This window comes from Carcharhinus amblyrhynchos, chromosome 13 (genome assembly GCF_965287045.1).
Source record: "Carcharhinus amblyrhynchos chromosome 13, sCarAmb.v2.hapA, whole genome shotgun sequence".
Taxonomy (NCBI): Eukaryota; Metazoa; Chordata; class Chondrichthyes; order Carcharhiniformes; family Carcharhinidae; genus Carcharhinus; species Carcharhinus amblyrhynchos.
In genome coordinates this window covers 47,841,310-47,867,891 of record NC_137336.1, presented here as the reverse complement: position 1 = coordinate 47,867,891, position 26,582 = coordinate 47,841,310, and the positions used below count along the sequence as shown (strand labels likewise).

At 41.1% G+C, this 26,582-nt stretch overlaps 1 protein-coding gene across 1 annotated transcript in view; it reads right to left on the bottom strand.

Moving 5' to 3' along the window:
• Window positions 1–26,582, bottom strand: part of ablim3 (actin binding LIM protein family, member 3) — a 294,982-nt gene that overhangs the window by 7,107 nt on the left and 261,293 nt on the right. The window contains exons 15-21 of the mRNA XM_080201652.1: window positions 21,365–21,484; window positions 16,859–16,935; window positions 14,625–14,772; window positions 10,289–10,318; window positions 8,758–8,816; window positions 6,769–6,829; window positions 5,187–5,194 (exon numbers count right to left, since the gene is read on the bottom strand). Of these exons, the coding sequence (XP_080057778.1) occupies window positions 5,187–5,194; window positions 6,769–6,829; window positions 8,758–8,816; window positions 10,289–10,318; window positions 14,625–14,772; window positions 16,859–16,935; window positions 21,365–21,484 (503 nt within the window). The remainder of the gene's footprint in view (window positions 1–5,186; window positions 5,195–6,768; window positions 6,830–8,757; window positions 8,817–10,288; window positions 10,319–14,624; window positions 14,773–16,858; window positions 16,936–21,364; window positions 21,485–26,582) is intronic.

Genomic DNA, 26,582 nt, shown 5'->3' with positions numbered 1-26,582 from the left:
AAATAACTGTACAAAATTTGGCAATAGCTGTGACTGCTTTGCTAATTGAACCACAACTAATACCATATCAAATAGCTATCTTAAAGTGCTATAACAAAACTATGTTTAATGGTATAACATTTATAAATTAACTTTAAAGCAAAGTTAGCAGCATTATCTGTGAAAACAAAACATAATGAATTTTGACTAGATCATTTCAACAGGTATATGAGAATATTATATTTGTTCAGGTGTCTTGTTGAAATTGTTCTGAAACAGCTATCTAACGCCAGCATTGGCTGATCTTCCCAATTTATATGGCCCAGTGCCCCTAACCCTCAGGAAAACCTGTTGGAGACAAGAAGCTTATGGTTCCAATTGCATCAAGTAAGGGAATCCTGCTCTACAATTTCACTTTTAAATAAAGACCCAACTTCTCTACAGCTGTCAAAACAATGAAGGTTTACGTTTGCAAGTGCAGTCAATGGTGGGAAAACCTTCAGCTTCAAACACAAGAGTGCAAAAGTGAGAGATGTGTTATTTTAATGTTACTAACAGACAGTGTGGTGCAATGCTGTTTGAATAGGAAGTATGGTGCATCAGAGAATGCCTTGTGTCACACAACCTTTTAGTGAGAGCCTTTTCAGTACATTGTAACCGTAAAACATTTCTCCAATGTTTATAAAATGGTAAACAGACTTTTTTGGGTGAAGAAATTTATTGATGTAATATAAAGTCTTGTGAAATATGATTTCGTAGTGTGATATTGTAGAGTCTCCAGCACACAGAACATCTGCTGATACACAGAGAACTCACTGACAATCAGCAGCGAGAAGACAAAAATCCAAGTCTATTACTAATGCTATGCAGTTAACTGTGCCTGTTGATTCAATGCAGGCAGCATGCCAAGTTTGTGCTGCTTGCTTATTTGAATGATCTCTACATGCAACCGGCACTCACCAGGCTGTTTTTTGGCTAGACACATCATCAGGGGACCAATATAGTCAGTCATTAGCAGCACTTAAACGTAGCCTGCCCTGCTTAAATCTAGTCTGGCTGGAGCAGGTGCTGATATTCTCTGGGTAGGAGGCAAAATGAAGAATGGTCTAAGAGGGGAGGGAGCAGCCTCGAAGGTTTCAATGGAAGTTTCCATGGAGAAGATGGAAAAGAGGAGAGATATATTTTATCAGAAGAGGTCTAAAGGACCTTCAAGATGCTCATTGAGAAGGTCAGTGGCAGGAGTCTAGCTCCAAAAGTCTGGGTCCAGTCCCACAAGAGGTTCAAAGACCTTACATGAATGTTAAAGGTCAAGGGCTTCAAATGTCAAATCCTAACAACTGCATCACTAGCCTCTGCCAACTGCAGAAAACACTACAAGAGCATCATTCACTAACCAACAGTATCTATCAGTCTGGACTCAAATGCAACATTGGTACACATCACCTCACACTGCTAGCCATTCATTCATGGTAGGGATTTAATGGAAGTCTGTGGGAGGTTGCCCAGCAAACCCTGTTGGATTATCAGTCACCCTGGGTAAAATTTTCCCATCCGGGAAATCGTGGCAGGCAGAGGCTGGAGAGCCGGTGGGGGTGGGGACGGCACGCAAAAGTCTGTTGACCTCAGGCAAGTTTTTTCTGTGTTGGGGTGATTGCGGCTGGAAAATCCCACTCTCTATGCCTGATCGAGGCACTCAGGATGAAAGGGGTGGGGTGGTCACTGAAAGCCAACCCCCTTGCCCTTGTCTCTGCACTCCACCCCACCGTGACATCCACCCTGCAATCCTCATCCCCCCCTCACTCACCTTTTGCCTGGGGTCCCAGGATGCTTGTGAGCCTCTGCTGAGAGCATTTCCACCAGCTATTACTGCTCTCATTGGTGGTGACAAGTAGCCTCTGATATTGTGGGCACCTTTCAATGAGCGGAATCTCTGCCAATGGGGACACAATCACAGAGGCGACCTGATGGGAGCATGGAACTGAGGGCCTTGCTGCTACTTATCCAACCAGTGGGCAAGTCACCCATCAGCCTAAAAAAAATCCAACCTATTGTTCCTGCATGTTATAATCTGGGCTAACACAGACATATTCACACATGTACCAGATCTCCCGTGGAGGGCACTGTGCTGCCTTTCCGCTGACCACAAATGAAGCTATCAGTCAGCCAATGTACCACAAGAGGATGAAGGAAAGGCTCTAGAGACACTCTGAAGCTCTCTTTGAAATGCAGCAGCAGCATTGGCCTGAGTGACTGGGCCTGTTTGCTCAGAATGGCAAAAAATATATCTTTCAATCTACATTGTTTTGAGTTGCAACACCTTAATAATGAGACGGACTGACAGCAGAGAAGGAAAGAAAATCCTGCACTCTTGGTCCCACTACTTCCTCATGTACCCGAAGATCTGTGGGTCGGAAATTGGCTTGCTCACTCACATGAAGACTCACAGCAAGAACAAGCAACCTTGAATGGATGCTGTCCATGAATCAAGGGACAGCCCCTGGCGTTGACCACAAATCAGCTGAGATCCACATTCCTTTGCCTCGGCTACAAAACATGGACTGGTTTCATAAGCATGGCTAATGAATCAGAGAAGGAATATTGTCTTGAGGTTCTTATCAATATACCCTATCTTCACAGTCCATGATATCGCTACTGCAAATAATTGATCCTCTTGCCGCTTAATGATTTTTAAATTCATGGCAGAATCATGTCTCATTCACTGCAAAGTTTTCTAAAGGGCTGAACGAACTATACTGGGTTGTTTGAGGAAATCCCAGAATATGTTAACATGAAAGGAATGCAATTCATTTCCAAGTATGGTTTATGCAAGGTGCTTTGATAGGTGCCAGTAAGAGACTTGTAGCAGCACTTGCTATTACAAGGGATCCAGCTGTGTGGACAGCGTGACTAAGAGGTGCAATGTAAAATTTGTGATAACTAGGATATTCTCAGGTCAGCGGGAATTAGGTAGTGGTATTCCCTCGGGGTCCATGGGGAAAAGTGGAAGAAATTGAAGGAGAATAAACAAAAGATTGGAGAGTGTGCAGATAGGAGGCCAGTGCAACTCAAGGCAGAGAACACAAACAGTGAAAGGAAAAACATCTTTGATGGTAAGTTTTTTTTATATCAGATTGGTGGAACAGCTAAAATCTCATGGTCCTGTGAATTTTTAATGGTGGGAGTTCAGAAAGGCAAAGCCATAAAATAAACAAATGGGACTCTGGGCTTTTATATACAAAGATTTTGGATTAAAGAGCAAGTGATGTTGAATCAAGTCATTGATTAGGCCAGTGTTGGGGTACTGCGCATACTACTGTACACCATATTATCAGAAGGATATTACAGCTATGGAAAAGCGAACAGCAGAGACTCACTGGAATGGATCAGGAAGGCGAATTGTGAAGAAAGGCAAGAAAAACCAGCATTTTATTTACTGGAGTACAGAAGACTAATCCAGTGAAGCTTTTCAAAATTACAAAAGGTACTTAAGGGGATGAATAGTAAAATATTTCGCTGGTTGGAAAACTGATGATTATCACAAGAAAAGAGGTGAATTAAATGATTATTTTCATATAGGGTCATAAGCACATCAGAGACTTAACCATAATTCAGTGATTTTAGGCCTTGAGCAATTATAGAGTAGCGAGGCTTTCGATATTATTTGAAACGGTTCACTCAGCAGTTACTTTGAATAATGTCATTTCAACATGAGTTTTAAAAACAGATCATTTTCTTTCATAATAAAGTGAAGGATTAACACATTTGTGTTGAAAAAAGTGGGCAAGGAATTGCCTCAGGAGGTAGATGTCAAAACAGAGGATAAGAGGTGATAATCATTTCTGATTCTATAATAGAAATAGAAGCCTTCCGAATTATAGTCCTTCATCTTTCCAGGCACCAACTTAATTATATTAGTAAGAAAGTCACTGACACTGCATGGCAAGAGAGTTCATTGAATCCCTACAATGCAGAAGGAATCCATTCGGCCCATTGAATTTGCACCGATTCTCTGACAGAGCATTTTACCCATGTGCTCCCGTCCCCTGCACTGCACTATCCCAGTCGCTCCACATATTTACCCCGCTAATCTGATGGCACATCTTGGGATACCAAGGAACAAGTTAACCTGGCCAATCCACCTAACCCGCACATCCTTGGACTGTGAGAAGAAACTGGAGCACCCGGAGGAAACCCATACACATCTGGAGATAATGTGCAAACGCCACACAATCACCCAAGGCTGGAATTGAACCCAGGTCCCTGCGTTTTGAGGCAACAGTGCTAACCAGTGAGCCATCATGCTGTCTCAAATACATGACTATGCAGATGTAAGTTAATGATGTGTGACAAACATCTTCAACTCACTCATACTCAGAAAATCCTTATATTTTGGGATGTGTGAAATTATCTGAGATTATTATGTAGGCCGTTGTTGATTCTTTGTTCTTTGTTCTTAAGAACATAAGAACATAAGAAATAGGAGCAGGAGTAGGCCATCTAGCCCTTCGAGCCTGCCCCGCCATTCAATAAGATCATGGCTGATCTGTCGTGGCTCAGTTCCACATTCCCGCCCTCTCCCCATAACCCTTAATCCCCTCACTTATCAAAAACCCATCAACCCGCGTCTTAAAAATATTTAGCGAGGCAGCCTCCACCACTTCAACGGGCAGAGAATTCCAGAGATTCACCACCCTTTGAGTGAAGAAGTTCCTCCTCAACTCCGTTCTAAACCGCCCCCCCTTTATCTTGAGGCTGTGCCCCCTAGTCCTACTGTCTTTTTTGAGCGGGAAGAGTCTCTCCACCTCGATCCTATCCATCCCATTCATCATCTTATACATCTCAATGAGATCTCTCCTGATTCTTCTAAACTCTAACGAGTACAAGCCTAGTTTATTCAGCCTCTCCTCATAGCTCAACCCCCTCAACTCTGGTATCAGCCTAGTAAACCTCCTCTGCACTCCCTCCAAGGCCAAAATATCTTTGCGCAGGTGCGGCGCCCAAAGCTGCACACAGTACTCCAGCTGCGGCCTCACCAATGCCCTACCATTACATTTCTGCTGTTAAGTTGGAGAGCATTGGTTAGCAATCAAGCGTTACATAAAATTATTGTAAAGGAATCAGTGGCAACGGTAGAGGGCATTTCCTTTCTCTCACTCATCATTGCAGGGATGTATCGAGGGCCACAGGCTCCAATCTGCAGTCCTTACCTTGTATTCTGTAAACAAAAGAGAAGATATTTTACACGAAACAGAACGAAAAAACAAAGCCACACAAACAGTTATGTGTAACTGGCACCCCTTCTACTATCTACAGTTAAAATTCATTATTGCTCCTGTAGTGGTTTCAAGTTTCATTGAGAGACAAGTGTTCACACAAATACACTGATACAGCAACATTATTACATGTTGGTGACGGCTGGTGACTAGTGGAGTGCCCCAGGGGTCGGTGCTGGGGCCTCAGCTATTTACTATTTATATAGATGATCTGGAGGAGGGAACCGAGTGTATGGTGTCAAAATTTGCTGATGACACCAAGATTGGTGGAACGGCAAATTGCGCGGAGGGTGTGGAGAGTCTGCAGAAGGATCTAGATAGCTGGGCGAATGGGCCAGGAACTGGCAAATGGAATTTAATGTTGGCAAGTGCGAGGTGGTCCACTTTGGTAGGAATAATGGTAAGAAGGACTATTACTTACGTGGCGAAAAACTGCAGCAGGCGACGGTGCAGAGGGACCTCGGGGTCCTTGTGCATGAGTCGCAAAAACCCAGCTTGCAGGTGCAGCAGGTGGTCAGGAAGGCTAATGGGATGCTGGCATTCATAGCGAGGGGGATTGAATATAAAAGTAGGGAGGTCTTGCTGCAGCTGTATAGGGCATTGGTGAGGCCGCAGCTGGAGTACTGTGTGCAGTTTTGGGCGCCGCACTTACGCAAGGATATTTTGGCCTTGGAGGGAGTGCAGAGGAGGTTTACTCGGCTGATACCGGAGTTGAGGGGGTTGAGCTATGAGGAGAGGCTGAATAAACTAGGCTTGTACTCGTTAGAGTTTAGAAGAATGAGGAGAGATCTCATTGAGACATATAAGATGATGAATGGGATGGATAGGATAGAGGTGGAGAGACTCTTCCCGCTCAAAGGATAGTAGGACTAGGGGGCACAGCCTCAAGATAAAGGGGGGGCGGTTTAGAACGGAGTTGAGGAGGAACTTCTTCACTCAAAGGGTGGTGAATCTCTGGAATTCTCTGCCCGTTGAAGTGACGGAGGCTGCCTCGCTAAATATTTTTAAGACGCGGGTTGATGGGTTTTTGATAAGCGAGGGGATTAAGGGTTATGGGGAGAGGGCGGGAATGTGGAACTGAGCCATGACAGATCAGCCATGATCTTATTGAATGGCGGGGCAGGCTCGAAGGGCTAGATGGCCTACTCCTGCTCCTATTTCTTATGTTCTTATGTCATTAAACCATCAATATTTTGAACCTTTGACCCTTTTCATTCCTTATCTCCAACCTGGTGCACTGCAATGCATACTGATGGTATGACTTCCTTATCCTCAAAATTTGGGATAAAATATTAACATGTACATATAATAATCCTGACAGTACAGAAATTCTTAATCACCTTTAGCTAATGTGATAGGGCAGAAAAGGACATTACCTCTCCTTTTAATTGTCAGTAATGTGTGTGTGTATTGATACATTTGACGTTTTAACAATACAAACAGATCAACAGATTCTTTTTTAGTCTTTAGTTAAGAATTTTATATTTAATTTAACCAACCAATCATATTATCTTACCTCTCATTCCCCAGTTAACAGAACTGTCGTTATCATATTGGAATATATCTGCACTCTGAGGCTAAAGCAGCGGAGGTTGGTGTTGGGTGAAAATAAACAAGCTGTTAGTTATTTGCAGTTTAAAATGACATTCATTGAACTGTTTTTTTTTCACCATCCCAAGCAATTAAATATCATACTATCTTCAAGACTGGTTTGATCAATATAATAAAGACTTTGTATTACAGCGCTACCTGCTTTCATAGAATAGAATCACAGAATCCCTAAAAGAGGCTGTTTGGCCCACTTTTAATGTCTAATCATCAAATATTCATTAAATGGAAGTCTACAACAAGGTAATTTCACCTAAATTAAACTTGTCAGTCACAGTTATCAAAGCCAAACTAAAACTGTGTCAGTGGAATATGCTATCTCTTTATTATATAGTATACAAGTGGAAATGAATTTCAAATAATTTGTTGTTAGATATCTTTTTACAAGAATCTAGGCTATTGTGTGTGACATTATTTCAATAAAATATGCAGCTTAATTGATTTCTATCTTATTCCACGGACGCTGGTTTATCTCCTGTATCATGTAATAAATCACAAAGCAGTCATTTTCAATTTCTCTGTGTGGGAGACTCCCTCTGGAAACTTTGACTCTCTCACATGGATTCCATGTTCTCACCTCTGAAAAGCACCATCAACCACTAAAAGGAAAATACTGCTATCCTTGACGCTATTATTAGTAATTAATAATAATTATTCATTATTAGTAAACAGCCACACACATACATACAAACAGATGAATTAGGAGCAGGAGTAGATCAATCAGCCCCTCAAGGCTCTCCACCATTTGATAAGATCGTGGCTAATTGATTGGGGCCTCAATTCCACTTTCCAGACCACCTCTTATAGAGTCACAGAATCATAGAATCCCTACAGTGCAGAAGGAGGATGTTCGGCCCATCGAGTCCCTATTCCCGTAACCCCACGTATTTACCCTGCTAATGCCCTAACACTGGGGTCAGGTTAGCATTGCCAATCAACCTAACCTGCACACCTTTGAACTGTGAGAGGAAAACGGTGCACCTGCAGAAAAACACACGCAGATATAGGGAGGACGTGGAAACTCCACAGACAGCGGCCCCAGGTCAGAATCAAACCTGGGTCCCTGGCACTGTGAGCCATCAGTGCTAACCACCGTGCTGCCCTTTGTTACATACTTATAGAGAATGTGCAACTGGAAATTCCAGTTATAACAGCTTACAATTTCATTGATATATTCAGAGTTATTAAAACTGCATGTTGTAGACGTAGACATCTCTCAAGTCACAGATGCTGGCTGAGAGGCAAGTGAGCCTGAAATTTGAATACCAGCTGGATACTTGGAGCAGGGAAAATTACATTATTTAAAATATCTTCAAAAGGGGAGGGGTGGGGATTTTTTTAAAAAAACTAATAATTGACGGGATGCATGGGATCTAGGTGTTGCTGGCTAGGCCATCAGTTATTGCCCATCCCTAGTTGCCCTTGAGAAGGTGTGGTGAGCTTCCTTCTTAAACTGCTGAGATGTAGGTACTCGCAAATTGATTCATATTATAGAATCCCTACAGTGCAGGAGGAGACCATTCAGCCTATCGAGCCTGCACCAACTCTCTGACACAGCATATTACCCAGGCCCACTCCATCCCTGTAACCCCATGCATTTAACCCTGCTAATGCCTCCAACCGACACATTTTTGGACAATTCAGCATGACCAATGCAGTTAACATCTTTGGACTATGGGAGAAAACTGGAACACCAGGAGAAAACCCACACAGATACAGGGAGGATCTCCACGCAGTCATCCAAGGCTGGAATTGAACCTGGGTCCCTGGCGCTGTGAGATAGCAGTGTTAACCACTGTGCCTGACAGAAGCAGACATCATTTACACTGAGTGCACATTTTCACTTTCCTTCTCTAGAGAACGAGCTAACCGTAAGAGGAATTAAATTCAATTTTACCCTGTGCAATCCATTTCTCATATAGGCAGGAAGAGAAGCAGATTTGGAAATCAGTGGATCTGTGATAAAATAATAGTTTTATTAGTTGACCGGGTGTATTGCGGTCACAAAGGTAAAACCAAACTATCCTATATAACAACAACAAAAAAAATGCCCGAGACTGATAGCTGGAGGATTACATTTCATGCTTTTCTTTCAAAGTCTGAAACCCGGGGTAGAAGTTATACTAGTGATTTTATACAGTGTACATCCCCTTGAAACCACTAGATGGTGCTTAAGGTTAACACATTGAGGAATCCTATTTCAATCGTCAGAATAGAAAAGCATGAGAAAGTTAACAGATCGATATTGCATAAAGCAGAAATTTCTTTGCTCACCCTAATTAATTGAATCAATCACAACGGAGGAGGGTCTTATCGAAATTCAGATGTTAAAGAGAATTATTACACCTTTTTAAAAACATTTTGTGCATAAACCTGACTTGCTACTTGTAGAAAAATCGCAAATATGTCCTTTATTTAGGAGGTTATAATCTGGTTTTAAATAGCGCACAGCAGAAGTCTCACTCCACCCCCTCCAATGTGTTGAACAGATTTGAGTGAAATCTGGGCAGGGCACGTCTATGAAGAACAGCAGACAGAAGGGCGACACTGTCACATGTGCCATAGCAGCTGGGAAAAGGATCTGGATATCAAATGAAGGAACTGCTATAACAGACACGCAGTCGAAGGTCGACAAGTGCGAAGCAAATTCAACGGGCTTTTTCTAAAAAAAACAATGTTCAGCATTGTAACAAAGATACAGTAATAAGCTGCGAAAATAATAGGCGCAAGTATTACATCGAATTGCTTCATGTGATGGGTCTCTCGGTGACGAGACCAGTAAGAACCTATTTACGTTATTAAAATTATAAGTCACAAAATGGTCAAGACAATTCTGCAGATATGTTACAAATGGCTTAATGTTAACGACAGATTGTGATGTTCAGTGTTTCTGAAAATTAAACCATGAAGTTGAATATGTATTGTGGCTTATCCACATCCATCACACAAACTGCCAATTCATATTGTATTGGTAATGAATCCTACACAAACACGTGATGAAATGTAGTACAAACCTATGTAATAAAGTGTAGCACATAATTAGGTGATGAAATGCAACACAAAATTATGCACTATTAAACCGCCCAGAAAAATGTAATACAGAATTATGTGATGAACTATGTCTATGTTTGGAGAGAGTATGGCAGTCAGTCCAGGAACAGCAATTGCATTATCCGATTTCTCTTATTAAACAAACGGAACTAAAATTAGGCTCATAATAATTCCAACTAGCAATAACCTGCCCAGCACTGGTATGCATGCAGGAGCAACTCAAACAGCTGTGTAGCGTGTGTAAGAGGACATAGACTGGTAGAGTGCCTCTCTAAAACAGTGTTTTCAGATTGAAGCAACAGTTGTAGACTGTTTGTCGAGGGGGATTCCTAGAGATATCAAAATTTGGGTTTAACAACAGACTGTCCTTTACTCACCACTGTCGCCCATATATGTTCCTCTGGGAGCTGTAATCAGAGGATTTAAAGCAAATTAGAATAAGGCAGGGGCATTGCTTCTCCTGAACTGTCTCTCTTACCAAAACCTATTCCAAATGCTTTTTCAGTAAGCATATTTTTCATATTTAGCAATAATGTGAATTGCAGAAAATAGTTTATTTCTTATTGTGACGAGAAATGATAATACAATTAAAATTATTCAATTGCATAGCAACTGCAAAGTTGCTGCGAACAAATGCAAGATAATTGTTGTGTGTGGCAATATTTTTTCCCTGAGGTATGGAAAAGGACATGAGTGCAATGTCCGGTATGTGTGCGTAAAACCATGGTTAGTGACATCACCTACATAACTGGAATTCACAGTACTTGACTGGCTTTAAAATCACTTCCTTCCTGCAACTAAACAACAAAAATGAAGTGGGGAAAATATAATAATTTATAGTGCAGATGAATGTGCACAGGGAATTATTCTAGCTCAACGCTTTGTGTAATTTTGGACGGAATCACCTGCTCTGGCAGGTGTACAGCTTGGAGGTGGGAAGTTAAGTGAGAAGGCTTATAGTCACCCAACCACACCATCAGCAATTGAAGACCTTAAATAGTCAGCTAGTGACCACTTAAGGGCTTCATCCCACTTTACCCAGCTGCAAGTGGGCTGGTAAACCTGTGTGGGCCACCTGTCATCTCGGTGGTGGGGAAAGGGGTGAGGTGCTGGGAGGGTGAGGTGCTGGGAGGGGGAGGGGGAGGGGGTCGTCCTTCCAGCAGAGTTGCTGGCCTCTGATTGGCCAGTTCTTGCTAGGCAGGACATCTGCCTTTGGAGTCCAGACTTACTTGTCTTAACAGCCTTGCTAGTGAAGGTCCTCACTGCCGAAGATCATGTGTAGTCCTCATCAATGGGGATCAGAGGTGTTGGTAGGACTGGAGGCTATTGAGGACCCACAGGATGATCGGCAGCAGGGGGCCATGATGGGGGCAAGGCCTAAGGGGAGGAGTGGGGTCACAATGGGGTATGAAGAGGGGCAAGAAGGGGGCAGGGGAGCTGCACACACTGCAATGAACGAGTCTGCACTGGCAGTCTGACAGTATCTTTTCAGGCCTTCGGCACTGCCTTACCCCTCCGTAACTCCACATATTTACCATGGCTAATCCATCTAACCTAAACATCTTGGGAGACTATGGGGCAATTTAGTATGGCCAATCCACCTAACCTGCATATCTTTTGAGTGTGGAACACGGTGTGGAACCAGGCAGACATGGGGAGAATGTACAAACTCCACACAGTCACCCAAGGCCGGAATCAAACCCACGTCCCTGGCACTGTGAGGCAGTAGTGCTAAACACAGTGTCACCGTGCTGACCTGCTGAGCCTTTCCAGCATTTTCTGTTTGTACTTCAGATTTCTGACATCTGTGGTTTTTTTTTTAACTCTGTCCATGACGCTGATTCATTACAAGCTGCAGTTTCTGAAGGTTTACTATGAATAATCCGCAAACCATATTTTCACACGTCTGAATGAAATTGCAGTGTAATTGAAGGCTGATGAGTTTTCTTTTACAATTTGAAAATGTTTTATTGATTTGGTTTGGAAAAGTTCTCAAGTGTTTGAAGAATCAAACTTAAAAAAAACACATTTCATGTGAAGGTCATTCATGTAGTTTACTGCTGCTGTTCTAATGCTATGAGCAAGACACTGGGGAGTCAGGATTACTCATGGTAGCCAGTCTTCAAATATCTGAGGAGTCAGGGTTTATATTCCTTATAATTGATTATTGTGGCAGTGCCAAATGTATATTAGCTGAGCATACAGATCAAAGGGACCAGTCAGCAAGAGGACTTTGAACATTTGTTAGTTCTGTAGGAGTAATCCTGAAGTTAAAAAAGGAACTTGTTCATCAGCAACTCTTGACATAGAATCACAAAGAGAGCTCTGACGAAGAGTCATCCAGACTCAAAATGTTGGCTGTATTCTCCCTCCACAGATGTTGTCAGACCTGCTGAGATTTTCCAGCATTTTCTGTTTTTGTTTCAGATTCCAGCAACCGCAGTACTTTGCTTTTAAATAGTTCCTCTTATTTTAGTTAGATGTGTCAGGGGTTGACCTGACAAATGGTGCGAAGTGTCAGAAAGGAAGATATTTACTAGAAATGCCCATTTCTAATTAAATTAGGATCTTCTGTTCTGACTGAATAAACCCTGTATTCATGCCTTTTGCGTGTCCATACAGAGGTGAAAGACCAACTGTAATCAGCTGCAATGACCTCTAATAAACTAGACAAAGTAGAACTATAAACATTTCTGAGCTACAGAATTGCTTAAGATATCTGACATAATTTAGCAGTGCAATTCAAAAATCACTCACGTGATGCAGAATCCCTTTTTAAGTCCTCATGTGATATTCCCAATTTCAGAGCTGTGCTGTGTTAAAGAACAGTCGGTATAGATTTCCAAATAATTTTACTTTTATGTCTTCTTTCCTCCCCCTCTTCAAGACATTGATTCTTTGCAGGAGATTGGTTTCACAAGCTCCAGTCACCCTGTGGTCCTTTGCCAACTGACCATTAATCATAGTGAGTGTTGAATATGAGGAAGCCTGATTCCCTCATTGTCCAATGTATCCTTCCAGCAGGGGCCACTAAGAGCAACCAGGAGTCAGAATCCTGTACAATACTTCCCCCTGTAACCAAGGGTTGCTGGAAAGATCAGGATGGTGGCAGGGGTGGGGGAGGGGGCAGATCTTTTTGGAGGGGGAGTGGTGGGTAGCTAGGCACTGAAAGTTGGAAGGAAGCTGTTGATGGAGGTGACACCTACCCCTCCTGCCATTCCCTCCTTCCTGTCCTAGTCCTGAAACAGGGTCATCTTCTGGGTTTCCTCCCACACCTGCACTCTTCCAGCCAGCTTGAAAATTAAGATGGAAAATAGCCCTTAAGCCGTTATTAATTGGCATTTATGTAAAGTAGCAGAGAGGTCAGGATGGATGGACAGGAGCCCGATGGGAAGCTCATCCAAGGAATTTTACCTGGCCCTTTGCTGGCATGCTGGTGCAGGAATGTAAAATGTGAAGTTTATTAATGCATTAGTGGATGGACATTCCCCAATCTGATTTTGAAAACATACAATGCGTCATACATCTCAACTGAACCCTGCGACTACAGGATGAAAACATCACTGGATGATATTTCATTAGTTTTATTAACTTCAGTGTCAGAATCCCTTAAAATATTGATGTTCCTTGAGCTGAATTCTGATTAAAAAGTGCTTTTGAAGTAAAATCTAGATTGCTAGAAATTGTAGATTTTTAAATGGCACAATGAGCATGAGCCAATTCTCTGGATTACTGTTAAGAACCATAGAATACTCTATGATGCAGAATGACGCCATTTGGCCCATCGAGTCCATACCAACTCTTTTAAACAGTATTGATTCTGGTAATCCTGTGCAATTACCATGACTAATCCACCTAATCTGCACATCTTTGGAATGTGGAAGGACACCGGAACACCCAGAGGAAACCCACGCAGGCATGGGGAGAATGTGCAAACTCCAAACAATCACCCAAAGCCAGAATCGAACCTGGGTTCCTAGCGCAGTGCTAATCACTGTGCCACCATGTTGCTGCTATATGAATCTCCGGCCCACTCATTGGGTGAATTTTCCTGCTTCTGTAGAGGCGGTTTAGAAAGCAGAATGAGGAGCAAAGTTGGAATAAAATGCAGCTGGCTGGCTACCTGAAGTCCTGTCTCCAGGCCACCTTGCCCATTTAAGGAATAATTGGAGAAAAGGTGATGGGTGTGGCCGCGATTTTACTGACAATTGATAGGCCCTGACTGAGTCCAGAACCCAAATTCAATTCTACACAGCCTTCGTGCCAGCCCTAAAGACAATTGACATCCTCTCTCTCTCACTACTGGACCCATTGGGATGCAGTGGTCACAGCATTAGCTGCAAAATCTTCTGTGGAGTTAGTCCCCCTCTACAATGATTGCTAAACAACAGTGGTCACGTTTGAAATTTAATTTTTCTTCATCTTGGAGTACCCTCGTGATCTCCTGTCTGCCTCAGCAGTCATGATGTGGGAATGCTGGCGTTGGACTGGCGTAAACACAGTAAAAAGTCTGACAACACCAGGTTTTAGTCCAACAGTGCCCAGCTTTCCTGCTGGAGCTGCCAGCCACTACAGTGGGATTCTGACTTGGAATTGAGACTGACATCAGGATTGTGATCCAACCAGGAAAATAAATCAGCTCTTTTATTTAGGAACATATTAAGGCTTGGTTATAGAACGTAGAGGTAGACATTTTTCTTTTCAGTTACTTACATCCATTCATTGGGGAATCGTAGCCTATGTTCTGAAGATACTCCCTACTTGTTGTGGAGCTGCGTGACGACCAGGGGTCATTATCATAAGTCCCTGATCTGGCTTTCATCTCCTCCTTCAGAATCAGTCGGTTAATGCCGCTTTGTATCTAGAACAGGTGATAGATTCAAAACCTTACACTTATTGAAGCCTTAATTTTGATCATCTAATCATCTCATTGGCACAATTATGTACACCTACCAGTGAGCAGTGCTGATCAATTAATATGACAAGAGCATGCTAATAATGCATATTCATTAGTATCAATGAAGTCAGTAGTGATACTATTATATGACTTGGTGAACATTGACTGCATCTTGCACTAGTAGTTTATTTGAGGTTGGAAGCCACAACATAATATTTATATCAATACTCAGATAAAAATATATCAGTATAATGAACATTGGGAAACAATGTGTATAACGTAAATATAGGTTTAGTTTCTCTATTCCCCAGAAGCTGAAAGGAGAAAAGTCCTTGAGGTAAAGTTGCAGTTCAATGTAACTTGAATTGAACAGGCTACAGATTTTAAATCTAACCATGACGGAATTAGGATTGATTCACAGTGGCCACTAATTTTAATACGTTTGATTTGCTGGAAGTCCTGCTGGGCATCTACCTCTGCAATGTAAAGAAACAACAGCAGCTTCCAGACCTAATTGGATGATACTGTCGAAATGTATTTTTTATTCATAAATGCAGCTCCCTGAATTCAGAGAAGAACGAAGATGTAGTAAGGGCAGTAGCAGTCTGAATCCAGAAGAATTGCAAATGATGGTTGCTGGCAGACACTTTGACGTAAGCCATTGTGCTAGAAAGAAGCAGCATTATACTGTTGAGATGGCAAGGATTTTTTTTACAGTATTAGGACAACACCCATACAATTACCAGTTATGATGGTACTGGGGGCAGTATCCCAGTCATTTCAGCGACTTGGTGTACTGTTGACAGCTGCGTTGTGTTATTCATATTTTTAAAAAATGCAGAATTTCACCACTTTCTTTACTGTGTGAAATTGGAATTGACTTCAGCTATCAAGTAATAAAAGTATGATTTTCAAAGGGATATGAGCATGTTGAATAGGTGCTGTCTGTACCAGATGGAGATTGCTACTTTTGAAGGTGAAATGTCTGTTCTGCTCTCAGCATGATGATGTTCTGAAAAGCACCAATTTTGCATTCTGCAGAGACTGTCATTATCAATAGAATTACAAACAGGATATCACTGGTTGCTGGAAGAAATGCATGGGTATTTTGGGTTTCTGTTGGTTTAAAATTCAGACTTCATTTTCTTCCTCAGCTGAGTACACTACAGCAAACACTCTTTCTTCTCACTTGTTCATTGTTAAAAGTAAAAACTATTTGCGTTTGGGAATTTTTAGAAAAAATAAACTAGAGTTACATTCAGAGGACTGTAGCCCAGCATGAGTTCTGGTCATTTGTGTCAGTCTTGCTGCAGTGAACGGTGATTTGGTGAGCGCCAATTTCTCTGTTCTTGCTTGTAGCGGCAGTAGGGTGTGAATGGCTGGAAAATTCTGGCCATAGTCTTCAGAAGATCGGGGAGGAAAAGATGTGTTTGAAGAAGCAGGAGCAAGGTTGTTTCATAAATAATAGGATTTGAATTTTCCGTACATTTTCCAATTTTCCTTCATAATGGGTATTTTTGCTGAATTTCCGCTTGTGTTACTGATTCATGTTCATTTATTTGTACATATATATATATATATATACACACACTGTCTTAAATTTTCTGGTCCCATCTACTGCAGGAAATGTCGCGGGGGGGTGGTGGGGTGGCGGAGGGGATGGTACAGATAATTTAGCAGTCCTTTAACCTCTCGGATAGGAGGGTGTGACCAGAAAATCCCACTCATTGTGTAAGATGCAGTTTTGGTTGATAGTGAAAGTTTTCGGAATAGACCTTTGCAAGACATCTTTCAATTCACTATTTTAATTCTGGACCTTGGTTGAGTTTGCGTCGAACAATATTCATTGGAAACTACATTTGGGGCTTTTGGGATCTTCTTTGCACATGACATTAGTAATTTAAGATACTTTAGTATGTAAATGGATTTGTCCTTGATGTACATCAATATCAATGGATAAGGGAAACTCTATCCTTCTTAATGCCCATATCATCTTTTGCATTTGGATAAGCATAAGCAGAAACTGTACAGTGGAGATAAAAGTTCATACCCTCTGAATACCCTGGTCCCAAATATTTTGGCTATCATCCTCCGCACCAGATGAAGATCTTCGACTTGATCTAGATGCTGAAAAACAAAGCACTTATATTAAAACAGCCTTTTCTAATCAACAGACTGGGAGGGAAATGAAATAAGGTCATGAACAGTGCTTTGTTGGCCCATTTAGCACAACACTCCTTTCACTCTTTTCTTCTCACGTATTCTTTCTTCCGCAACTCCATCACAACGCTAATCCTTTTTTCTTGTAAATAGTCATCCAATTCCTATTTAAATTATTACCAAAACATGGATGGCAACTAACCCCTTTTATTCAGGATGCCCTGTCAACAAAAAAAGGCAATTTTTTCCACAATTCAGTTACACGCTCACAATCAATCTGTTCCCCATATCGCTTCTGTGTGACTCATTAATAGGCATGATTACTAAACTCTTATGTAATTGTAAATACTATGTAAACCCCTATTTAATTGTAAATACTGCACCCTATCTCACTTCAAAGTTCCCTGCTCCAAGGAGAACAACTTAAGCTCTATCAATCGTTTTTTACGGTTACTGGAACTGTGCCCATTGTCAGATATCAATGGCCCCCATATGTTTGAACTCTTTGTGATATGGTTCTGCTTGGTGTGACATGACCTTAGCTTTACCCTCTGACAACTGCTGTGATTTACTCGAAAGTGTATTTATCACTGCACATCGATGCTACAAAGAGTCTATTGTTTCTAAATGATATTTGCATTTAACTTTGGCTCAGATATTCTCCTGTGAATTACACAGTTAATCTGCTATAATTCAGAATCACTCTGTAGCACAAGCCACAGATTAATAATGATTAATTGTGCCTGTGTTATTCTGCTCTGCTATAAGTGTTTGTTACGCAAAGATGAAAATAGAACCTATGGGAGTCAGCTAGCCCTCAATGTACACACTATGCAAAAAAAGTGGAACATTATACAATAAAAGACGATTTAAGATCTCAGCAGGATACTAATTATGAAACATTTGTTCAAGAGCAGAGAAAGTACACTCACAAAAATATAACAATTCAAAAAACTTGAAACAAGAATCTGAAATGAACAGGGGTCTTTACAGGAGGTTATGTTTTAAAATGTCTCTTTGAACTTAAGGTACAACATCTGGATAGGGAGATGATAAACATATTAAACCCCATATTAAACCACATGATCTGAATATGATGGGAGAAAGAAACCCAAACCAAAACCCATTGAAGACCAAGCAACAGTTTTCACATCTTAACACAGAAAAAGGGACACCTGCTTTTCAAAGATGGACACAGAGATATGGGGCTGGATTTTCATCTTCAAGTCATACTCCCAATTTGGGAAAATCACAGCCTACGTGCACATACCAGCAAGGAACCTGGAAGGTTTCCCGCTGGCGTTAGCATAGATGCTAATTTATTCACAGCAGACAACCCACTGGCCAGCCCCGCTCTTCCAGGACCAGGCCACCAATTTTAAATGGTAACCCATTTGCCACGCTCAGAGACGAACCACTCCTCCCACAAAGAATAAATGTTGAAATGGTTTGGAAGTGAAGCCACAGGCTGTTAATTAGGATTAGGCTGCAATGTCTACATTGTGGTCAGGATCAATGGGGTACTTGAGGTGCATTAAACTGTGAAGGGAAATCAAAATAAACACAGATGGCTAGAGGATGATAGAAATCCACTGAGGTGGCAGATGAATCTTTTACAAGACACTGCACATTGAACTTGTTACAGATCAAAGGCTTCAAGTGCAATGGAAAGGGTTTCAATGATGCAAGTTGGTGGGGGGCGGCTCTCATTGCTGAGGTGTTGGTAGTGCTTCCTCAACTCTTGGGGTCCAACACACTAGCTCCTTGCTTGTGAGAGCCTGTACCAAAGCACACCTGCTGCTGATCCCACTTCAGAGGTGGACTCAGGCCGCAAAGCCCATTAATTGTATTTAAATGTTTGATTTTGAATATGCATCGGTTTCCCGCCAGTAATGGGTAGGAATCAAATCGAGGCTGGCAGCACTTCCTGGAAGGGTCACAGCGGGTTTGCCATCCAGCATAAAAGCCGCTTTTCCGCTGACTCCCAATTCTCTGGTTTATCGTGATTTGCGATTGCATCTAGTGGCACCAGAGAATCTGCACCCCCATATTGCTGAAGTTGGGAATTTCTTAAGTAACCAACCCCAACAAAAACTGCTTAATCAAACCCAATTTTCACTCCTGGGTGGGATGTGGCGGTGGGAACAGAGTATTACCCATGACCCCGGAAACAAATCAGAGTCAGCCACAGGGCAGTCAAGTGTCAAAGCAGTCTGTTTAAAAGGTCTGCTTTGATTCTCTGGCATTTCACCTCAATTGTTTGCTTATATTTTAGGTCCTTATACTTCACACCACTGTCCACTTCACGTGACACCTCTATGCCAATGGGCGGGGAGGCATGGGTTGGCAGGGAGGAGGGTATAAAGAAGACTAGTAAGGCCTTTGGACCTTACCTTCAAAAAGGTTCCAGAATCCAGGTGATGGTTCATGAATCCCCTGAGGGCCTGTGAACCACAAGTCACTGAGAAGGTAGCGTGACTCCACAAATATTGTGGGGGTATGGGCAACCTTACTCTCAAATTGGAGCCAGCCAGGTTCCATTCTGACAAAGGCATGAAAATCTGGGTGAAATGTTTTTTCTGCCAATAACTCAGTAGAATGCTTGTAAAAGTTGATTTTCTGTTTGAAAAAAAGATGGGACTGGTGACATTTTGGAGAGCTAAGGAACAAGAAGTGCCCAAACTGAGACTTGCTGATTTATAAATTTATTTGATTTAAACTTTATTTAGCCAACTGGGTCAATGAGGACCAATTCTCATTTGACAATAATGACCTGGCCAAGAAGCTAACACCACAGCATCAGATATTACACTATAATACAATTCATTTAAACACTAACAGCAACAAAATACAAATCATCAGTTAAATAGAATTGACAGTTCAGCAAGTGGAAGCTGGTTCTGGAACGGTCAGACTGAATGGCGGTATTTTTGCAGGACATCTGAGGATTCAACCTGGCAGGGAGGTAAGCCTGCTGGAAAACTGCAATTAATTTGGGATTTAGTCTTGCATTGTGTAATAGCTATCAGTAGTGTGATGTAAAATAGAAATGTTTCTTAAGGGACATTTGGGTTGCATGCTCACTCGTGAGGAAACACCTTTACTTTAAATTGGTGCATTCATTGCCTGCTAAGCAATATTTAGCGGAGTTGATTATAGTTTGTTAGCGTAAAACTGTTATGATATGAAATCTTGTCCTCTGGTTCTTTTCATCAGTTACTGAGAAATTTATCTCTTTTTGAAAAGTTATTGATCATTACGGGGACTGTAACAAAAAATATAGCCAATTGCCTAATTATAAGCCAGTTCTGGCCTTAAGATAAAAGATACTTTGTACCAATCTATTATTGATTATATCCTGTGAGATTTACAGTTTGTTTCATGTAATATTCTACAATGCTAAATCCCCTAAAATGTACAAAACAGTCATAACTTACAGGGGAAGTAGTCCTGGTTGCCATTAACTGTTAGAGATACCTATGTTTCAGTTATTTTGTATGTTTAATTCCAAAAAATCATTTATGTAATAAGAGAGCCTCATGAGATGCTTCACAGATTCTTGACATCTCAACGTATGACCACACCGGTGGAAAGCTTTACTCCTTCCTCATCAGTGAAATTTAATCATCTCAGTTGAACTTTTAAAAAAATATGTTTGTCAGCATTTCTAACTCCTTTTGAGGGCTAGAACAGAGCATAGAATTTCATTATCATCTCCTCTTGACATTACATTGCTCCTTGTGCATTGAAACAAGTTCACAAGCAGAGTAATGCCAACACCAAGCTGCCCTAGTGGTTCAGTGTAGTGCTCATTAGCAATCACTGGGGTTGTAATAGATAGCTTCAGTTTTGCTCAATTCATATTTCTATTTAAATAAGCCAGGAAACTCTGACAGCTTATTTCATTAATATTGAAAAAGGTGTAGATTTTCGCACATACTTCATTAGTATGGGAGAATTGCAATGCCGAAACAAATTCTAGAGTGCTGAAACTGAGTGTATAACTGTTGAGTTTACTCTTGGAGCAGATCTTGGTTTAAGTGATTTAATTTGTGTTGGCTACTATTTTGAAAACGTATTTTGTTTTATACAATCTTGTTACCCACACCACAGTTGCTGGGGTGCAGAAGAATGAATGAGTTTAGTGAAATCGCATTCTCATTGATGACTCGTAATCGTTTACGGCTGTTAAGTATCATTCTTTATTCTGAGTCATGATCCAGAAAGAGCTTTAATTTCTCCCCTTCGCAATCCCCCCCACCCCTCCGCTTCCAACCCACCTCTCCATTTATGGTGCTGAATTCTGTTGACACATTTCAGAGCCTTAGGTTTTTTCCAAGCATTATTATAAAGTACGAGCTATCAAAAGAACATCAGCATCAGTTTATTTGCCTACCTTTGGGTGAAGCTGGGGAAGGCCAGTACTCTGACTCTGATTGCTGGAAGACGTCTGGAGAGTAGGCTGCTGGATATCTTGCGGATTGAACAATATCCTCACTGGTTTTGCTTTTTGTTGCTATGTACACATATTCTGAAAAGGGAACAAACCGCAGTGCAGAAAATTATTCTATTTTTTCTTCTCGTTCTCCTTTTTTCTCCTGAAAGTTGATTCAGGTTAGTTTATAATTCATACATATAGCTCTCACTCACACTGACACACTCACAAATTGAAACGCAAACACAAATAGGACCTGGCTGATTTTCACTGTGCTCTGCATACTTGTAAGGGGTTGTCCCAGACACCTCCTAACATCAGCTAAAACTGCACAGAATGGAGCAGAACCTATGAACTACATAGAGACACACTAAGCCTTACCAGATAGACCATATGGGAAGTAAAATTTATTTTAATTACACTTTGCTTTACATAGGGATAACTAAAGTCTCTTTTATAGGAAACAACACAAGTGGCAATGCAATGATGAAACACAGTATTAAATTTTAGATGCTATCTTGCACTGCCTTTTTAAAATACATTAATGGATTTGGGCATAACTGGTAAAATTAGCAATCGGCCATTCCTAAATTCTCTTCAGAAGGTGACAGTGAGCCACTTTCTTGGTAATGTAGTTCCAAGTCAAGATCATGTGTGACTGGACAGGGATCTTGGGTGGTGCTTCCATGCTCTTGCTTTTCCAGCAAGTTTAGATGCCACAGTTTAGAAGATAATGTCCAAGGAACCTTGCAACGTGTAAGTGCACGCTTAAGCTGGTGGGTGCTGTTCAGAGCCTGCTTTGTCCTGAATGGTGTTAGCTTCTTGAGTGTAGTTAGAGCTGGACACATCAAGGCACGTGGAGAATATTCCATCACACTCCTAACTTGTTCCTTATTAATGGTCGTCAGGCTTTCAAGAATCAGGATGTGTGTTTATTGTTGTAGAAATCCCAGCCTCTGATCTTTTCTTGTAAGCACAGTATTTATATGGGTAGACCAGCAAGCCTCGGGATATACGAGTTGCTTAAGTCAAATCCCAGTATAGATTATACTGGAATAAATGAAAATTATTTAAAAATTGACAAAATCTTGAAAGATATCACAGCTCTGTTAACTTACCATACATGCCACCAGCCAGATTTACTCAGAACAAACATGGTTTCATCATACATTCACAACTCATTGCCAATCAGATAAGGAGTTTCATCAATGCACTTTTAATGTCTAATCATCAAATATTCATTAAGCGTAGTAAAATGGAAGTCTGCAACACAGGTAATTCCATCTAAATTAAACTTGTCAGTCAAGGCAACCACAGCCAAGCTAAAACAGTGTCAGTGGAATACACTATCTCTTTATTATATATTATACAAGTGGAAGTGAATTTCAAATAATTTGTTGTTACATATCTTTTTACAAGAATCTAGGCTATTGTGTGTGACATTATTTCAATAAAATATGCAGCTTAACCAATCTCTATCTTATTCCATGGACGCTGGTTTATCTCCTGCATCGTGTAATAAATTACAAAGCAGTCATTTTCAATTTCTGGGTGGGAGACTCCCTCTGGAAACTTTGACTCTCTCACATGGATTCCATGTTCTCACCTCTAAAAGCACCATCAACCACTGAAAGGAAAACACTGTTTTCCTTGCCACTGCTATTTGTGATTAATAATAATTAATCATTATTAGTAAACAGCCACAAACATCAAACAAATAGATGAATTAGGAGCAGGAATAGATAAGTCCTTAAGGCTGCTTCACTATTTGATAAGATCATGGCTGATTTGATTGCAGTCTCAATTCCCCTCTCCTGACCACCCTTTCTCGAATCATAGAATCCCTACAGTGCAGAAGGAGGTCATTTGGCCAATCAAGTCTGCACCTACCATAATCCCACCCAGATTCTATTCCCACATATTTACCAGGCTAATTCCCTGTCATTAGGTTCAATTTGACACGGCCAACCCACATAAACCACACATCTGTGGAATGTGGGAGGAAACCAGAGCACCTGGAAGAATCCCACGCAGACAAGGGGAGAACGTGTAAACTCCACACAGACAGTGACCTAAGGCCGGAATTGAACCTGGGTCCCTGGCACTGTGAGGCGGCAGTGCTAAACACTGTGCCACCTCTTTGGTCAGTCAAGAATCAGCCTTAAAAAATATTCAATGATTTTACCTCCGTCAATTTCTGGGAAGAACATTCCAAAATCTTGAAACCTTCTGAGAGAACAAATCTCTCCTCTTGGTCTTTAATGCAAGATCCTTTATTTTTAAACTGTGTCTCTGGTCTTGTCTCCTCCAAAAGGGAAAGAATCCTCTCAACATCCACACTATCATTTCCCTGAAGATCTTATATGTTTCAATAACATTACTTCTCATTCTTCTGCACGCCAATAAATATAAGCCCAAACTGATTAAGTTTTCCTCATAAAATAATACCTGCATGACAAGAGTTAGTCAAGCAAACCTTCTCTGAACTGCTTCTAATCGAATTATATGCCTTTTTAAGTAAAGAGGACAAAACTGTATACAGTATTCCAGATGTGGTATCACCAACACCTTGTACAGCTGTGGTAGAATGTCCCTACTTTTATATTCCATTCCCCTTGTGATAAACAACACCATTCCATCTGGTTTCCTAATCATGTGCTGTATCTGCAAACTAACTTCTGTGATTCATGCACCAGAACACCCAGATCCTTCTGTACCTCAGAGTTCTGCAGTGTCTCTCCATTCAAATAACACACTGCTTTTATCTGCTTCCTTCCAAAATGGACAAGTTCGTACTTTCCCATATTATGCTCTGACTGCCAAATTTGTGCCCACCAACTCAACATATTTAAAACCCTCTGTGGACTCCTCATTTTCTTATTTACATTTGAGTCATCAGCAAATTTAACAATCATCTTTGATCCCTTTATCCAAGCCATTGATATGGATTATAAGTAGTTGAGGCCCCAGCACTGATCCTTGTGGCACTCCACTGGTTATAGTTTGCTAACCCAATCCACAGTGATAACGTGTGCTCACAAATCAACGACTACAATCAAATAAAATCTGACCCCTGGTATCCCCCAATGGATTGTAGTTTAAAAAATTCAATTGCATCATGGCTCTATAAAATAGCGGAATGTGAATTCCATTTAAAAACAATTTGAGAGAAAAGGACTATCTGCTTGCCTCAAATAAATAATACAGCTTTAGTTGGTTACAAATAATCTCATAGAATCATAGAAACCCTATAGTGCAGAAAGAGGCAATTTGGCCCATCAAGTCTGCACCAACCAAAATCCCACCTATTCCCTACTCCCATATCCCTACATATTTACCCGCTAATCCCTCTACCCTATACATCTCAAAACACCAAGGGGCAATTTTAGCATGGCCAAACAACCTAACCCGCACATCTTTGGACTGTAGGAGGAAACCGGAGCACCTGGAGGAAACCCACGCAGACATGAGGAGAATGTGCAAACTCCACACAGACAGTGACCCAAGCCCGGAATCGCATCCAGGTCCCTGGAGCTGTGAAGCAGCAGTGCTAACCACTATCCTACTGTGCCGCCCTAAACTAGAACCACTTTTTATTGTCATGTTAATCAAGCTGGGAGATAACAAAGGCATGATTGAAATACTTTTCCATTTTTGGCACCTATTATCAAACACCCCGAGGACGGGTATAACTTAAGTCAAACCTGGATTGAAGTACCCTGTACTATGCTCCGTTAACTTAAAGAACATCACTGACTACAGCAAAATAGTTCTGTTTATACATATACATTTGATCCCTGAGTGAAAAAGCTGATATAATACAAACTAATGTTGAAATACTGGTTAATTTTTGCTATAGGGTTCATGCCTATTGAAAACCTATTTTAGATAAGACTAGTATGAAAAGCACCCACAGGAGAAATTGTTATTCCTTCCAGCTCTCAGGGGAAAGGCCTCCTCTTTGCTATATTGTATTTCTTTGGATGTACGATGAATAACAAAATAATATTTAAATGTCAAGTTACGGTGATCATTTTTATTGACCAGTTAGATGAAGAAATGTTGTAACGAGAACGCTATTTCAAGCAATCGTTGCCTTGGCATGGATCTAATTATTGGGCCACTGATCAATGGGAAGTGTCAATTGGTTGCCCAACAATGCTAATGGGAAGTTCATTTGGTTTTGAGAGCTGAGCCTCAGCCATGATCTTATTGAATGGCAGAGCAGGCTTGAGGGACCGAGTGGCTTGCTCCTGCTCTTCTGGTGAGTTACAGCTACCATATGGGAAATGCTGATACAGCTCTTTGTTGCCCTTAAACCATGTGGCCTTGAGGCTGACCAGGCCAGGGAGAAATCGAGGGGAGAATGAGCAATGATTGAATAGTTGAGCCTGGGGAGGCAGCAGGTTACCTTATTCCTAGACTCACATTAGCAATTTTAGTGTATACTTTTTCAGGTCTCTTCTGTAACGAGGTTTTAACTGGGTAGACCATCTTTCCCAGCAAGTGGTTAAAATAGTATATTGGAATCCTATGAATATCATAAAGCCTCAACTTGTGTACATTAACCAGGCTCCCTGTTGTTATCCTGCCAGAAGCAAACAGGGAACAGCAAAAGAATGGGACTGTGAGTCCATCACCACTGGTTCAGCACCCCCCAATCCCCATTTCCACTGGACAGAGGGAAAAGGCTGTTTTCTAACATTTCTATACCAAAATTTTTATATTTTTAAACAATGTACTCAACATCTATAAATATTACTGGATGAATTCTTATATGTGTAAGGTCAAATGGCACTCCCAGGTTCATATGAAGTGGTCATTTAGACAGGTGGACACAGTGAGGTATTATTCCTAGAAAGAGTTGGTGGCAGACAGCCTTGTGTAGATCTCCTTATAATGTTTCTCTCCTGCCTGAAATGGTTTCAAACCTATTTTGACTATGTTGTTAAATTTGAATCCATTTAATAGCATGGTTTGGAAGCACCGCCTGCAAATTTATGACTTTTACTGAAATTGGACAGTATTATAAATTCAGAGTATAACAGTTATATCACAATGGCTCAATGGTGGTTCAGTAATAGGTGTAACTTCGATTTTAGGTCCTCTCTAATCTAATGCGCTTAAATAATTAACTTATTAACCCTTTGGACATTTTCATTTCTATTTTTAAACCTCC